At 41.7% G+C, this 18,757-nt stretch overlaps 1 protein-coding gene across 1 annotated transcript; it reads left to right on the forward strand.

The window, feature by feature from the left end:
• Positions 1-125: 125 nt before the first annotated feature.
• Positions 126-17,573, forward strand: LOC141003836 (B-cell receptor CD22-like). The gene is made up of 11 exons (XM_073475309.1): positions 126-150; positions 2,705-3,061; positions 10,735-10,953; positions 11,031-11,384; positions 12,124-12,324; positions 12,411-12,677; positions 12,970-13,224; positions 15,016-15,276; positions 15,419-15,500; positions 15,611-15,671; positions 17,103-17,573. Exons 1-11 carry the CDS (start codon positions 126-128, stop codon positions 17,301-17,303), a joined length of 2,283 nt encoding a protein of 760 aa, XP_073331410.1. The 3' UTR covers positions 17,304-17,573.
• Positions 17,574-18,757: the final 1,184 nt, after the last annotated feature.

Consider the following 18,757-nt stretch of genomic DNA (forward strand, 5'->3'; position numbering starts at 1 on the left):
GTTAGACTTCGAGGCATCTCATAAAACAGATGAATTATCATTCATTCCCTCAGGTTTGTTAAAATCATTAAGTTGAGTGGATACATATAGCTGTGTATCATCTGCATAGCAGTGAAATTAATATTATGGTTCCTGATGATATGACCCCAGGTACGCAAAATAGAAAATCACAACGGACCCAATATGGACCCTTGGGGAATGCCACAGGAGAAAGTGTAATACATTTCTCTGAATTGTAGTGGAGTACAAGTATAAATTAGAAGAAAATGAAAATAATCAAGTAAACCACAAGCACGTACAAAAGTGTATTTAAGTTCCTTTGCACCACTGGTAGTAACCTGGGTTATTTCTAAAGACAAAGGGCGTAATCTCATTCTAAACAAATCTCAATACGTATTTTTAGACCAATCGAGTTGCCAGCTGCAGTTGTCACACCCTCTGCTCGTCTCAGCTACAGATTATATAATCAGAAACTGTGACTTGGAGGATGTGAAAGCATCTTTATTTTATTTTTGTTTATGCAAAGTTGTGGCTTGAGTACCAAAAGGCCACTCTTTTTAGTCTACAGTACATTAGGAGGTTCATGCGTAGTTAAGAAAACAGCCAAAGCAGTGATTTGATCTGGGGAAGTACAGACATCCAGCTGTTTTTGCATGTTAATAATGTAAAGAGGAAGTAAGCCGGATTGGCTAGTATCAGCTGTCTTGTACAGCTGCGGAAACCACAGAAGACCCATGTCTTCTTTCAGTACCACATCCTCAAGCAGAGCTGATGATTCAACTCGCTGATATACTGAGCAGTATCTAGATGTTGTAACAGACAGAGATGAGCGGAGCCGCTTTGAATTTAAGAGCAGCAGCAAGTGGGTTTGTTGTCTTCCTTCTCACTGTGTCAGGTACCGTACATCTACAGCTATATTTTAAGTTATCTAGCACGATTATTGTAGCTGAAAGACTTTACGGAAGGGTGTAAGCAAAATATACTGAGTGATTACCAGTAATTTGTCACTGGATTACCAATAAATTTCATGTGATATTTACTCTTCAAACCCTACAACACCGATATTTCTTCGATATAAAAATGTTATTTAAATTTTTTTATATTTGGGCGGAAATGTTTCTTATTTATCTAAGGTTTTCCGTGTATCTGAGCACACAGAAAGCTAAAATGTCATGGCAAAATCTGTCTCCCCTCTGCTCAGTTGGTTGGACTGAATGTATCTCCAACAGTGGTTAAATACATGTTCCAGCTAACTGTGGAACAGTGTAGGCTACAAACACATGGCAGCCATCTGAATACAGCACCATCTGTTAATGGTGTCATAATTGTGAAATCATGTGTAATAACCATTTATTGCATAATTATTTCTTTAATTAAATCATAGTGGAAGTGGAGCACAACATGCCCAAATATAATGTAATATTTTGCATTTGTATTTTAATAAAGTACATGATGATAAATAGTAGATTATGCTGACTTTATTTGAAGGACAACAAACAGGATGAAATAATGAAGATGTCTGCCTGTCCTTAATTAATTCTTAGTTGATTCTCTTACATTCCTGATAGTTCATGAAGTATTTACATGAATGAATCCATGCTTTTCCATGCAATAACTGTACGTGCTGGTGTCAACATCTTGTTATAAAATCTTGCAAGCAGTTAATGTGAATGTGTTGTGAACTCAGTGTGCCCCTTCTGCAACATGATGTTACCAACATGATGTCAGTGAAGAGTTTCACATCCACATTCTGCATTTCCCTATAGTTTCACACTCCTGACCTGACCACACGCAGGAAACAAACCACACTGTCTGTTTTTACACACCGCACCCTTCTCATAATTAATATTCTGTTCCTTCTTTTCTACCAGTAAAAGTGAATCGAAGTTTCGATGTATTCCTGTCCCTTCACTGCCCCTTATTTTAAGCATGATGTTGGAACTTTTCGCAGCCTTTTATCTGGTAACAGAACTGGGTTTTTTTTGGAATACATCAAAACATTTTGCCGCCATTTTTCTGGTGACAAAAGTACAAATTTTAGTAAGACGTCTGGACATTTTGCAGCCGTCTGTCAGGTGACAAAAGTGGATATTTTTAGCAAGACGTCTGGACTTTTCCTGCCATTTTTCTGGCAACTACAACAACAATTTTTTTGCGAGATATCCGGACATTTTACAACCATCTTTCTGGTGACAGAACTGTGTATTTTTCAGTAAGACATAGGGACATCGTGCAGCAGTCTTTCTATCAACAAAAGTTGGCAAGATTTGACAAGACATCGGTAAATTTTGCAGCCACCTCTCAGACGACAATAGCAGGTATTTTTTTTCATGGAGCTGTCTTTCTGGCATCAAAACCGTTATTTTAAATGAGATGTCCGGACATTTGTTTAGAGAGATGTTGAGATATTTTAAAGCTGTCTTCCTAATGACCACAGTTTCGTTAAACAAGAGGATGTAACAGTCATTTTTCTGGCGACAGGTATTTTAACCACACCCTAAACTTTTTCTAACCTTAACCAAATGGTTTTAATGCCTTAACCTAACCAGACCTTAACCATACTCTTGTCACAACATAAAATTGAACTGTAAAGATTCAACATAATCATGGTTTGTAAAAAAAAGTGCAGTGCCAACATTTATTCTGACAATTGGGTGTTGTGTTATGAGTCTGATTGTAGTTTCTGATGTTCTCTGTTTTACAGTGATACAGGGTCAGAATGACTGGGGAGTGACTTACAGCTCTACTGAGATCTGTGCCTTAAAAGGATCAACAGTGGAAATAAGATGCACATACACATACCCACCCAGAATAGATGGCTGTGATAGCACAGTTGAGGAAACATTCTGGTTTACTATATTGCAGGGAAATGTGCCTGTGGATCTGAGAACACACTCTGGGTATGCAGGTCGAGTTGAGTACAGTTGTTATGAGAAGAGCTGCACTCTGAGAATCACAGACCTGAGAGAGAGCGACTCAGCTGAGTACAAGTTTAGATTCATTATAGACCAAGAAGGTGGGAGATATACTGGTTCACCTGGAGTCACTTTGAGGGTCACAGGTAACAATTTTTTTGGAAACAATGAAAGTTAACTCCAAAAATTCAACATTAGGAAAGAAACTGTGAATCACAGTGTGTCTAAAATCACATGTGTATGTAGCCCGGGAATTAGAAGCACACAGGACACACTTACTGGGGTTCTTGTAGCCTTCTTATTTATTTCACATCAGTTGCAAAAAGGCTTATTTGACTGAATTTCTAAACTCAAAGTCATTCGTTCTCATCTGAGACTTTAGAGAGAACCGAAACCAAAAGCATAAAAAGAAACAAAATAGCATAGGGGACAAAATACGGCAGTGGGCTATGAAGGTCTACAGAAACAACAAAATACACACGTCATTAAAATCATGACACGGTCACATTAACTCGAAAATGTGCATTCAAAATATTACCACAGTCACTTACACGCCACGCAGCGTGGAACACGGGAGCTGGAGCTTCCTGAAGCTAGTCGTTAGCCCCGGTCGACGGCTGGCATGCTACCCTCTGAAATAAATCACCAATATCTCTAAATGAGACTATATTGTCACATTCTGTTATGGCGTCTCTTACAATGTGTGCGTATTTTACCTACCAATTGAACAGAACAACAGTCTCCTCTGTTCGGCGAGACATTTCAGGCACTTGTGGCTCACATTCAGCAGAAAAGACAACAATAACCCACAATGCACCTGGCGGCTAAACCAAAATGCGCCCAACTGAACCCCAAAGCAGCTCAATGCTGCCACCTTGTGACCACTTATTTAACTCACTTACATTTTGTTTACATTTACATTTGAAATATGACATTTAAAAGAAAGAACAAAAGAAAACAAAAACACATTATAGTACATTGGAATACATTCACCCTTAAGTGGAAAATTACACTTATGATTAATTTACCACCCGGCTACATGCTCCCCTGCAATTAGTCAACGTCCTCGGAGACTACAAAACATTAACTGACTCAAATGCTCCCTGCAATGCCTTTTCAAAGAGAGCAGTACCAAGACTTGTCAAAACCTGGGAGACCATGTCGGTGCTGACTGAGACAGCATTACAGGCTGACCTTGGCCAATTAAAGGGGTTTGGATGAGACCCTGCATTTGCCCGCTTGCTACGCCTAATAGCAGGTGTAGGTGCATAAGCTTTACTCCCAGCTCTGCTAGCCATGCCTGTTAGAGTGGGTCTTTTCCCATCTTCACCAATGAGCAGGTCACTGTCACTAACGTCTGAATGAACATCATTGTTTACACACTCTCTGTCACCATTTCCCATATCTGCCTGACCTCCCTCAGGTTCTTCACTGTCACTGTCATCCAAAGGTGTTGTCACAGGTAAATTAACCCTGTCGGCGACGCATGGCAGCTTTGGTATCTGCATAAACTGAGGAGGCAGGATTTCTTCAACAACAACAAACTCTGGGTCAGGGGACTCAGGAGACACGTCTTCAACTACAGGCTGTGTACTGACATGTGACCTAGTTTTGGTTCTGGGTTTGGGAACTGGTTTTGCACAAGGTCTCAACTCTGACCTATGAACTCTTTTGACGGGACCTCCTTCCAGAGGTTCAACAGTGTGTGTAGTTCCCTGAATGTCAACTACCTTGTAGACTGTTGGACTCCATGCATCTTGAATCTTATTTCTCCCTGAGGGTCTGTGACGTAGGAACACAACCTGACCAATGTCTATAGGAGGACAATACACTTTCTCATTTTGCAGCGCAATTCTCTCAGCTGCCTTCTGCTCTGAGTACTCTTTGGCTCTCTCATGTGCCTGTCGGAGTCTCTCCTGATGAACAGACAACCAGTCCTGTTTACGGTCTGACGTACACTCATGCCCTAATAATGCATCAACTGGGAGATGTGGCTGTGTACCAAAAAGCAGAAAATAGGGCGAGTACCCTGTGGTGGAATGAGGGGTAACATTATAGGCATACACTAATTCAGGAAGATGCTCTGGCCAACGCCTTTTCTTCTCCGGAGGAAGTGTCCTCAACAAGTCATGTAGGGTGCGGTTGTATCTTTCACACTGAGCATTTCCCTGTGGCCTGTATGGAGTTGTCCGTGTCTTTTTGACCCCATAGAGTTTGCACAGCTCTGCAACCACTTCACTCTCGAAATTTCTGCCCTGGTCAGAATGCAACCTCTCAGGGACACCGTACTTCATGAACCACTCTCTGAGCAGAACTTTAGCTGTTGTATCTGCTTTTTGGTCCTTGGTAGGATATGCCTGTGTGAACTTTGTAAAAACATCAGTCACAACTAGAACATTCTCACGGCCATCTGAAGCTGGTTCTAGCACTGTAAAATCAATAGCCACCACTTCAAGCGGTCGGGAGGCTAGAAATGCTTTAACTGGAGCCTGGATTTTTGGCTGAGGCATCTTTGTCAAAATGCACCGCTCACAGTTTTTAACCCAGCTCTCAACATCTTCATAAAGCCCAACCCAGAAACATCTCCCTCTGAGCAGGTTCACAGTACGTTCTATGCCCTGATGGCCCATGTGGTTGTGTACACTCTCTAAGACTTGGTCTCTTAGACAACCAGGCACGAGTAACTGCCACACTTCACCATGACGTGGATCTCTGATTACTCTGTACAACAACCCTTCCTTTTCCTGTACACGACTCCACTGTTTCAACAGTCTTTTCACTGAGCTAGATAGGACTGCTCGCTCCCTAGCAGTAGGCTTCCTCCCCTGATCCCAAAATGTCCTGAATTCTTTCAGGGTGGAGTCACTAGCCTGAAAACCTATCAGCTCCTCTCTGGTAAAACCTGGAAGTGTGGGTGTGTTACCTTGTCTCGTGCTTATCTCACCTGATCCTGACTCCATAGCACAGATCTGTCTCACCTTGTAACACTCAAGACTTTTAGTGACAAGATCAGAATCTAGAACTGTCCCTCTCTCCATCAGGTTACACACGGCAATACAACCATCAAAATCTGAATCTGGATCAGTTTCAGGCTCCCCTGCAAACTCCTGCCTAGAGAGGGCATCTGCGGCGGCGTTGCTACTACCAGGACGGTACTTCACTTCAAAGTCAAAAACAGACAGTTGAGCTACCCACCTCTGCTCGATAGCGCCTAACTTGGCTGTTTTGAGGTGGCAGAGCGGATTGTTATCAGTCAGGACAACAAATTTCGCACCCAGCAGGTAACCTCTGAACTTCTCAGCAATTGCCCATTTTAAGGCAAGCAACTCTAACTTCATACTACTGTAATTCCTGTCATTTTTCTCGGCCTGGCGTAACCGGCGGCTAGCGTATGCTATAACGCGTTTGGCGTTACCCTGCTGCTGATACAATACAGCGCCTAATCCGTGCTGACTGGCGTCTGTCTCAACTATGAAGGGCTGTGTGAAATCAGCAAAACCCAAAATGGGAGCAGAGGTAAGTTTTCCTTTTAACTGTTCAAAAGATGACTCACACTCTTGTGTCCACATAGCGCCAAAGTGGTGAACTGCTTTTTTTGTTTTCTTTTCACCTGAACATTTGTTGACTAAGTCGTGCAGCGGTGCAGCAATTTGTGAGAAACCTTGAATGAATCTCCTGTAATAACTACAGAAACCTATAAAGGACTGCAGTTCTTTCACAGTGGTTGGGACCTTCCAGTTGTTAACAGCGGAGACCTTGGACGGGTCAGTCCCCACACCTTCCGCTGACACCTGATGACCCAGAAACTTTACTGACTGCTGTAGGAAAGCACACTTTTGCAACTTCACTTTAAGGCCTGTCTCTGCCAGTCTTTTCAGCACGGTTTCCAGTCTCTCCAAATGTTGCTCAAATGTCTCTGAAAAAACCAAGATATCATCTAGGTAGACCAGGAGTATCTGAAAAATGAGATCACTCATAGTGACTTGCATAAGTCTTTGAAATGTAGCCGGCCCATTACAAACACCAAAAGGCATTCGCACATATTCATATAAGCCAAACGGTGTAGTGAAAGCTGTCTTACTCATGTCTCTCTCATGCATGGCCACCTGATGATACCCGCTTGCTAAATCTATTGTTGAGAAGAATTTCGCCCCCCTCAACGCATCAAAACTCTCATCAATCCTTGGTAGCGGGAATGCATCGCGTCTCGTCTTGGAGTTAAGTTTTCTGTAGTCGACACATAGCCTTAGACTACCATCTACCTTCCTCACAAGCACTATCGGCGAAGCATAGGCACTGGAGCTTTCTCTGATAACTCCTTTTTTCAACAGCTTGCCTATGTGTTCCCTGACTTCACTGTACTGTGTGGGTGGGATTCGTCTGTATGGCTGTGTCACAGGTATGTCGTCTGTGAGATGAATCTCATGTTGCACTTTGTCAGTGTGGCCTAGATCTACATCCTCTGTTGCGAACACAAAAGAATATTTCTCCAGCAGCAAAGCCAGTTGTGCATGCTGTTCTGGGCTACCACTTACATCAAGCTGGTCGAGGATGGACTGTACATCTGTGGGTGTTTTGGGATGTTTGTCGATGCTCACTTGTTCAGTGTCTGCTGAGATTCTCTGGAACTGTATCTCACAAAGTTCATCACTTTTTACACTGTCTACATGAGTCAAAACCCCTAGCCTGATCCTTGGCTTCAGCCAGATATCTTCATCAGACATGTTCATGACTTGGACAGGAAACACATGACTTTCAGATGAAACTAAGGTAGGTACAACAACCAAACCTCCAGGCAAGGGTGCACTCACAGGCTCCAGCAACATTAAAGGGCCATGTTCACTCACAGTCCTAAATCCCCTTGCCATGACTGTGGCAGCAGACAATGCAGGAACGTGGACCATCTCCCTACTCGCCACTCTAGCAAAGGAGAGCCTGTCTGTTACAGTTACTGCATGAAGATTATTGAAAGCCTCTCTCCAGTTCGAGTCAAGTTTACTCTGTAGTGTGGTGTCAAACTCAGTGTGTACGAGCTCTCGACATTTTTTGACAACATTCATCCCTATGAGACCTGGAACAGAGGAAGAGTGTGCAGAATCCTTGACTATCAGGAAGCCTCGCTCTGGGATAGTCAGACCCATTACCTCGACCTCAAGTTCTACATAGCCCATATAGGGTATGTCTAACCCATTTGCTGCAGTGATCTTTAACCACTCAAATGCAGGATGAATGTCTTCACTTTTATCTGACAAGTGTTCCCTGAAAAAACTCTCAGAAATTGTGCTGACCTGGCTACCAGTGTCAAGTAGGCATGATACTGAGACTCCCTGAAGTTTCACCTCGACAGTTTTGCATTCTCCGACTGCACGCTCTAGGATCCTACTTCTGTCTGGTGTTACTGCTGGTGAGCCAGTAGATCCCCCTCGAATTGCCTGGCTCATGGCAACCGAGGGTGAAAGTTTTCCTGCACTACAGAAGGTGTTGACTCATCTTGGACTCTTTTGGCCTGCAGGCACTTTTTGGCAATGTGGCCCACGCCTCGACACTTGAAACAGATAGGCTGGCCGTCTGGTGTGTACCGTGGTTGCAGTCTAGCTCGTGGCTTGGGCTCTTGGAAAGTCATTTGAGTGGTACGTCTACTCAGCTCAGTTACAGCACTTGCTAGGTCGGCGAGTGTTTTGCCTAACTCTACTAACTGTTTTCCCTGTTGAGCTACTGCTCTTTGAACATCACCTAATGCAGTAGATTGGCCATTGTTTGCCTCAGTAGTAGAAAACTGGGATTCTGAAACCTCTGACTTAACCTGGCTGCTCTTAACAACTCTGGGACGATGGGGCCTGCTTTCCTCCATTTCCCACAGGAGGGCTTCGCGCCTCACATCTAAAAGGCTACAGTCTGGTTGGTCTCTGACCATCTTTCTGAGTTCACGTCTGAGAGCTGAATCCCTTAAACCCTCAATGAACTGGTCCCGGAGAACGGCTTTCTCATTAGGTATCACGTTTGCTGACTGCTTCACTACAGAGCTCAAGATCTGGGACAGGGCATGGGAGTAGTCACGGAGGTCTTCACCCTCCACTTGTTTACGGTTGTAAAAGGTCTGCAAAAGCTGTGTGATGCTGCGTTTTTCCCCAAATGCATTCCTTAAGTAGGAGTATAAATCACTGGGCCTCACTGACTGACCCCCCATGCATAGTCGAACCTCCTCCAATGCAGGACCACGCAACAGAGATAGAATGTAGTCACACTGTCCCTCTGTTGTCTGCTCTCTGGATCTTAAAACCCTTTCAATCTCTTCAATAAACTCTTCCACAGACCTCCCATCCGTACCACCCTCCCCACTAAATGCTTGGACCTGGCGTTCTCTTGGAACATAGATGTATGAACGTGTGGGTGCGCTATTATCATTTGCCCTCTGAGCCCCTATCTCATCATTTAACCTGACAAGTTCATCTCGCAATTGGGTGAGCTCTTGCATGCGAGTCTGCATTTCTGCTGTAGCATCTGTACTTGGGCCTGCTACCTCATCTGATGCCTCGTCGAACTGGGCAGCATCATCATCAGAACCACTAGCCATGATGAAATGTTAGTTTTTACTCAGTCCAGTCTGAATGTGAATCTTAAGTTCACACAAGAATCAAGGATACGATGAACACAGTCTTGAAACACTGCTGAATCTTGCTCTTGGCAGCCGGACGAAGTGCTGGGCAGCTGGCGTCGCGGTGGAATCCTCAGCGCAGGTCTGGATGAGCCGTGTCGATCAGGAAACAGTGGCGCCACTGGAGCTCCTCAAGTCGTCTCTCACCGGTCACCGCTTCCGCTACAGGCTGGCCTCTCCGACACGTCCACCCACAGGCTTCTCCTGCAATCTTCACCACTGCCGTATTTTGTCAAATAAAAAATAAAAACAAGCTACTACTGCCAATTGCAAAAAAATGTTTTAGCTACACCCCACTCCTGGTACCAAAATGTGTAGCCCGGGAATTAGAAGCACACAGGACACACTTACTGGGGTTCTTGTAGCCTTCTTATTTATTTCACATCAGTTGCAAAAAGGCTTATTTGACTGAATTTCTAAACTCAAAGTCATTCGTTCTCATCTGAGACTTTAGAGAGAACCGAAACCAAAAGCATAAAAAGAAACAAAATAGCATAGGGGACAAAATACGGCAGTGGGCTATGAAGGTCTACAGAAACAACAAAATACACACGTCATTAAAATCATGACACGGTCACATTAACTCGAAAATGTGCATTCAAAATATTACCACAGTCACTTACACGCCACGCAGCGTGGAACACGGGAGCTGGAGCTTCCTGAAGCTAGTCGTTAGCCCCGGTCGACGGCTGGCATGCTACCCTCTGAAATAAATCACCAATATCTCTAAATGAGACTATATTGTCACATTCTGTTACGGCGTCTCTTACAATGTGTGCGTATTTTACCTACCAATTGAACAGAACAACAGTCTCCTCTGTTCGGCGAGACATTTCAGGCACTTGTGGCTCACATTCAGCAGAAAAGACAACAATAACCCACAATGCACCTGGCGGCTAAACCAAAATGCGCCCAACTGAACCCCAAAGCAGCTCAATGCTGCCACCTTGTGACCACTTATTTAACTCACTTACATTTTGTTTACATTTACATTTGAAATATGACATTTAAAAGAAAGAACAAAAGAAAACAAAAACACATTATAGTACATTGGAATACATTCACCCTTAAGTGGAAAATTACACTTATGATTAATTTACCACCCGGCTACATGTATGTTTACAGTTAACTCTAAAAATTATATTTCTTTCTTTACAAATCCAGGTCTCCAGGTGAAGACGGGCAGCTCAAAATCATATAAAACTCATACAAAGTCACAGCTAAGCTGTCACAGCAGTTGTTTACCCGATCAGACTTCCTACATCTGGTACGAGAATGGACGAAAAATTTCAAAAAGAAATTTTCTATCAGGCACCTTTTATTCTGTAAACAGTTATTCCTGTGCTGTAGAAGAACATGAGGATGTCCCGGCTCCTCCAGTTTGTGAGTTTACTTTACATTCTTCCACGACCATGATGCCGTTTTGTTCTGTGCCACTGATTAAAATATTTCATTTTCAGGTGGCCATGGTCATTCTTGCAACCGAGTGATTTACACCAACAGAAGGATCTGTGCCTTCAAAGGCTCATCAGTGAACATTTCTTGCATGTACAACAGTTATAAACCTATCAGATCTAAATTCTGGTTCAGTCCTGAACGTTCTCATCAGTGGCAGAGTCCTTCACAGCTTGAAGACCTTAGAGAAGAATCCCAGTATGCAGGTCGTGTTCAGGTCCTTGAAACAACCAGAATACGCTCCACTCTGAGAATCACTGACCTGACAGAGAGTGATTCAGCCGAATATCGTTTCAAATTCACAGCAGGAAACTTTGAATGGAGGAGTAGTTTACCTGGTACAACTCTGACTGTCACAGGTACTGATGAGCACACACTGATCATGTAATCAATGTATTAATATGTTTATTCATCATGTGATTGTGCCTTCTCATTAAAATGTACCTTTGATATAGGCATGGTGAGGGAAAAGTGAAGTTTAACACACAGGAAAGTATTAAATAATTAGTAAATGACATTTAAAGCAATTATGCTGTGTTGTAACAAGTGTGCAAAAGTCATACTTGAGTAAAAGTAAAGATACTGTCACTGTCACAACAATAAGTTTAGTACCTGAGTAAAAATCTTAAAGGTGCAATATTTAGGACTTTAGGATCCAAACATTCAAACATTCCTGGTCTGACCATGTGCACTGAGAGGCTGCTGAGCCCTTCCCGTTTCCTGCTTCCCCAGCTCTGGTTCTTGTGTCCATTCTGGCCCCTTCCCATCAGTATTCCCCGCTGGGTCCTTCTAACCTAGGCCTGAAAACCTCCTTCTCATGGCTGGTGCTCCAAGCTCCCAGGACGGACCGCTATCTACAAAGTTAACAAAGCTAACTCGCTCACTCAGCTACATTTAGCAGCAGTTTGGGGTTATTATGGTGAAATGGGCCCACTTTTTGTTCAGAGTATGACTGGACAGGTGGCCAATTCTTACATATTGTACCTTTAATGTATCTGATATTAATTGTACTAATATATCGAAGGTAATTTTCTGGCAACTCTGCATGTGATTGACGTTTTTATTTATATGACATTCCTGTTGTGTTTACAGCTCCAGATTTAAAGGTGCAGGTGATCTTGTCTCCTGCTGGTCCACAGCTGATTTGTTACAGCAGCTGTCTCACTGATCGTTCTCCCTTCATTTGGTACCAGAACGATGAGAAAATTCTAGAACAAACGTCTCCTTCTTATGCTGGATACGTCAATCCTGCAGACAGTTACTCCTGCGGCTATGAGGGTCACCGCTCTGTTCCAGTGTGTGAGTTTAATCCATTGTGTCACTGTGAGTGGTATAAAACACTCACTGAATAAATCATTGATGTATGTTCATATTATCTCCTCCAGATGCTCCAAAACTTCATTTTGTGTTTATCAGTCCCATTGGTGACATTATGAGGGACAGTTCAGTGACTCTGACCTGTAGCAGTAATGCTAACCCAGCAGCTAAATACACCTGGTACAAGGAGAATGGAGATCCAGACCTTCAACCTCTCAGTAAAGAACCACAGCTTGTCTTCAGCTCCATCCAGTCCTCTGACTCTGGAGAGTATTACTGTACAGCTGAGAACGAGCTGGGGAGGACAACCAAATCTGTCTTTGTCAATGTGCAATGTGAGTAGAAACTACTTATTTTTAGTCGATTGTTTGTTGATAGGTTGAATCTCTTTAACAAAGCGCAGCTTCCTCAGATTATGACTGCTTCCTTCACATAGCTACAGTCTGTGGTTGTAGTCAACTGAGCAGCGCAACTTGTTGTTTGAGCAGCAGTTTTAGTCATTATTAGCATTTATTTGCTTCACTGTTCGAACTAAACCCATCATGTTCATCACAAGATTTCCTCTGATGTTGAAATGCTGCAGCACACCTCAATTCATAAAGATCTCTGTTAACACATCTCCTCCAGCTGCTCCTCAGGCCTCCTCTGTGTCAGTGAGTCCCTCTGGTGAGATAGTGGAGGGCAGTTCAGTGACTCTGACCTGCAGCAGTGATGCTAACCCAGCAGCTAAATACACCTGGTACAAGGAGAACCAAGAAGTGCTTCAAGGACCAGAATTTCACTTCACTTCCATGAGCTCTGAGGACAGAGGGATCTACTCCTGCAAGTCTGAGAATCAGTATGGAGGGATCAACTCTTCATCTGTCTCTATAGACGTCCAGTGTGAGTAAAAAAAACAGCAAATCATTTAGACGCTGATCTGATGATTTCAGGCTTGTGAAAACAATGGGCACACCAAGTCGTTTGTTCCTGACTTTCTGAACTTCCAGTTTTTTGGTCCTTTCAATTATTTTACCAAGAGGATGAGAGAGAGAGTAATTGAAGTGAATTGATGTCAAACACATGCCCATCTAATAAAAACCAATCAATCGCAAGGTTGGGAGAAGCATCTCACCTCCCTAGGTATGTCATGTATAGTTCCTACAACACATCCTAAAACAAGATTTATTACTGTTCCCAAAACAACACAACCTTTCTTTCTGGTCCATCACCATAATTGGCAGTTTGTATGGTTAAGACAAGAAAACTACTCAGTGAGGTTTAGGGAAGTTTGGTTTGATTTTAAATAACTCAGTTTCTTCGAATGTGACGTCACTTAACTATATCAGTGAGAAAAAACAACTCCTGTGGTTTCACACTGGACAGGGACAGCAGTCTCCTGGATGTAAATCTCTACTTATTTGTGCTGACCGTCCACCCCAACCTCCTCCATATGTGGACCTCTTTATACTGCATCCCCTGTCTTCCTCTTTTGCTGCTGTAATAAGTACTGGCCACTAGAGGTCGCAGCTGAACAAGAAACGTAGTTATAGGTTGTCACCATGATAAAATGTCACCAGGTATTTTGTATTCTTTAAACCACAGATACATTCAAATTCGTACGTCATAGGCTACACACCGTATTGACATGTCTACAAAACATGTGAAATCACTGGATAGTTTTAAGGAGACCTCGGTACTCTTCAGTCGTGTTCATGGTGTCAAATCCAGGTGTTTTTAACAAGACCTTGGGAAATCTCCAGCTGTGTTTGTGGTGAGCAAATCAGATCAATTTAAGCATTTTCCTTACACTTGCCAAGTGGTTTTGATGCCTAAACCTAACCAGAGCATAAGCACAGCGTTGTCACAACATAACATTGAAAATTTTACCTCAAGAAATGTAAAAATGCAACATAAAGAAATGCAAAGTTTTTCAGCTTTTGCAGAAATGTACTAACTATGTGCTAACAATTATTCTGGTGATTGGGTTGCGTAATAAGCTGATTTCAAACCCTACCAATGTGGTTGTTTTTCTGATGAGGATGCATGCAGTGTGCTTCCATTTCTGCAGTGTATAACCAAAAGAAATGTAAACCCTGGTTTGTGCAAAGGACTTAAGACTTTAATAGTCGTATCAGCTGCAGACTTAAAGGGCAGCTGTAGAAAGCTTACAGTTACTTCCTTTCACATGTAGCAGAGCTTGTGGTTGATTTTGGATCAGTTATAATGGATTTTGATTTTTTTTAAAAAGAGTAGATCAAAATGTTTCAAAACAGTGACAGTTTTTTCTTCTTGTTCCTGTAATTGAATGTTTGAGCTTCACTTTGTTCATTGAAGACGGTGAAAACATTTCCTTTGTGCTCAATGAAAATCTGATTTTAAGAGGTGGGGCTATGATGAATGACGTCACAAGTTTGGAAGCCAATCCTGCTTGTGTGTGATGTGGAAACTCGAAGCCTCCAGTGCACAGACACTGAGAATGGACTTTACAGTGAAGGTGGAGACGTCTTGTGTCCAGCAGTTAAACTTGCGAAATAAAAAATATGTGCATTTCCTGGAATGAATAGTTTCCTTTAAAAGGGATTTTAATGGGGTAATTATCTTTTTTTTTCTGCAAAAACCATGTCAGAAACACTTTAGAGAATGTCTTGTGTGGATGGCATCTTTAATCATTTCATGCATACTTTTCTCCAGATACTCCAAAGCTTCCCTCTGTGTCAGTGAGTCCCTCTGCTGAGATAGTGGAGGGCAGTTCAGTGACTCTGACCTGTAGCAGTGATGCTAACCCAGCAGCTAAATACACCTGGTACAAGGAGAATGAAGACTCACCGAAAGCATCAGGACAGATCTTCACCATCACTGACTTCAGAGCCAAACACAGTGGGAATTATTACTGTGAAGCCGAGAACAGAAGAGGACGTCATAACTCCACCTTACAGCTGATTGTTGTAGCAGGTCAGTTACGTACATTCAACTACATACACATCTTTGCCAAGAAGTCACTTAATGGTTTGATGGGTTTGAAAAATACACAATGGGACACCTAGGAAAGATTTTTGACCTTAACCAATTGTCAGGACGTCCTCCTGTTATCCAGGTGCTGGGAAATCAGCAGCTATAGGAACGATCACTGTCATTCTCCTGCTTATCGTACTTCTCGCTGTCTTCATATGGATTAGGTGAGTAATAGTGTGTCACTATGATTATGTTCACCAATGCATCTAAAATGTTGTCACCTGTTCCCTAACTCTATTAGTTGATTCATTCAATTGCTCTCTCTCCTATACAGAAGAAAAAAGTCCTTCACACAGCAGTCTAATGGTGATAAGAGACCCGACAACGGAGGACAGGTGAGAAAGGAACATCTCTGAAAAGTGCTTTGTTTATCTTTCTTTTCTTTATTTGCCACTCTTTGTTCAAATGAAAACTGTGCTCTGTGGATTATCCTAAATAATGTGGACACTGTTTTACATTTCAACATCACAATCACATTCAACTCCATCGCAGCTGCACGGTGGTTAAAAAAAAATCCCACAGTAGAAATATCGGCCGAAAATCTGGAGTCTGTGAAGTTTAAGTTACTGAATTGTATTTATGTGGGCTACACTGGATTGGGAGCAAAATTGAAGTGACGTGGAAGTAAAAAAAAAATCAGGTATTCTTCGAGAATCGTAAAGTAAAAGTAAAAAAAAACTGTGACTGTCGAGCTCACCTGTGATGGAAGTCCACTGTCTTTGTTGGCAGACGAACAAAGAATCCAAAGCACTCTGATAATAATAAAATCCTATATTGATTAACTAATGGATGAACTGAGCTGTTTCAACTGTGAAGAGCACTCATCAGGGAATAACTGTATTAATATACTGTAGCACAAATCACATATCACAGTGCCTCAGGGGGCTCTACAATCTGCACACGTGTGACTCAAGTCAGTTAATCCAAGTCTGCAGCAAGTCCTGGGTCATTTTTCTTGGGCAAGTCAAGTAAAGTCACAGTTTGTCTCAAGTCAAATTGAGTCAATTCTGGAAAGTCAAGAAACTTCAGTCTAACCTGCAGGAGCCAGAGAGAAAAGTACTACCACCTGTCAAATAATAGTGACCAATTTATCTAACCTGTCCAGAAAGTATGACAAAGAACTGAATGAGTTTATTAATTGAGATTCAGGGAAAAGTAAATGTATTCAAACAAAAAACTAAAAAACAATTTCAAAGCTTTTTACATTTTTTCTTAATCAACAAATATATCCTCCTCATCACTTTTAAGGAGTGAAATACTGACAGCCTGGCAGCAATAAAGTTCTGTTGAGTCAAGTTGCAAGTCATCCAAATCGTGACTGCGGTCAACTCGAGTCCAAATCACAGTGACTCAAGTTCACATCTCTGATGATTTCAACATGGAATAAAACGGAAGAAAAATTCAATTCAAGCTCCATCTACTTGACCACTTCATACTTGTATTTATTTAGTTCTGTCAACTTTATTCATGTAACTCAATATCACATACATCATCACTATGGATTCACAGGCCCACTTCAGTGTTTCCTCTTTACCCAGCTTCAAAAGATAAGGAATTATAGACCCCTGCTGGTGACAGCAGGGATTGCAGCAGCACTTTATGATCAGATTCAGGATCAAAGTATTATTACAGACCATCAAGTATTGTGACCAGTAACTCACCAGAGCCTGATGAAGAAACTGGAAAAAAAAGTGGAACAACCTCCCTGATCCCTGTTACTGTACAATACAAATGTAGTTATGCTTGAATTCTGTTTGTCCTGTCAGGTAAACCTGAGCCAAGTGTCTGCCAACCTGTCACAGAGACAGCCAGCAGAGCAGGAGGGTGACCTTCACTACGCCAGCGTCCACCTCTCTGTGAACCAGGAAGAAGCTCTCTACTCCAACATCAGACCAGCTCGGCTCCACAGACGAACAGAGGAAGAGGATGAGGAGGACGGTGTTGACTACACTGTTGTCAAAACTTAAGTTCTTATAATAAAGAAAGGATCAGTGTGAATGTGTTATTTTTCCTTCACAGAACAAGAGTTCAAGAAGATGGGAAGGGTTTATTTGCACTGTACAGCACAGTCAACAATGACTGTGTGATCACAACATGAACCCGTTGTCCGTTATTTATACATGGATTTTTCTGCGCACCTTGTCTGAAAAGGTAGAAGTGTTGTGCATTCCTCATGTCAGACATGTACAAGTACAACATCAAGTCACCTGTCAAAAATAAAGACATGCTGGTTATGTGAAGTCTTGTTTGTTATGTCTTAAAGGGTTGGTTGACTGAAATAAATAAAAAAACAACAACAACTACATATTTTGTCACTAGTGGACAACCATAAACGTGAAATGAGGAAAAACTTAAGGAAGACAGTGCAAACAAACTTTGTTTTTCGATGCCCTGTGTATATTCAGACGTGTTAAAAATTCTTACTGCCACAAGACTACATTATACCAGCAATACTACTGTGTGTAATTTTCATATATTATATATATAATATAATATATTTCATGTATTGTATATGTTGTTATTTATTTAAAACAGCAGTATTTTACCCTTTTTTTGTAAGTATGCTAGGACACGCCAATTCTGTGGAAGCTCATATCTGCCAGTTAAAGAAAAAATAATAAGATGAAGAGTAATGATGAACAAAAATTCCCATCTTAAGTTGGAATCATAAAAAGTCATAAATATAAGATTAAAAAGTCAAAACTATGAGATACAAAGTTAAAACTGAGACAGAGTCATAATTATCAAATAAAAATCCAAGAATATGAGATGAAAGTCAAAATTATGAGACAGTCGAAATTATTAGATAAAAAATTGAAATTGTGACATTAAAAGTAATAATTTTAAAACATAAAGTCAAAACTATGAGAGAAAGTCACAATTATCACATAAAAAGCCATAATTATGTGACTAAAGTCATAATTACAAGATTAAAAAAATGAAAATTAAGCGATATAAAGTCGACATTTAGTTTTATAATTTTGACGCTGTTTCTCATAATTTCAACCATCTTTCCCATTATTTTGACTTTACCTCATAATTTCAGCTTTTTCAAATCTTATTTTCGTGATTTACCATGGGAATATATGTATTTTTGCGTAATAAAGGCTCCTTTGATGATTTAATTTTCTTTAACTGGCGACACTGGGTTTCCCCAGGCTCCCTGAACTACTCAGGTAACGTTTCAAGCCATGACGTAAGACGTAAGCGACGAATTAGCGTCAAAACAGTTAAACGAGGTCAGAGGTCAAAAGGTCAAAAGGTCAGAACGGTGGCGGGCTCTGATGTGACGTATGCATAGCAACAGAACTGTAAGTCGGTGACGTCCAGTTGCTGGTTAAGTTGCTGAAAGTTCAGCTGACTACGAGTTAAAATGACGAGAAACAGTTTTTTAAGACGAATGAAGACAGAAATACGGCTT

The sequence above is a fragment of the Pagrus major genome, chromosome 1, assembly GCF_040436345.1.
Source record: "Pagrus major chromosome 1, Pma_NU_1.0".
Lineage (NCBI taxonomy): Eukaryota > Metazoa > Chordata > Actinopteri > Spariformes > Sparidae > Pagrus > Pagrus major.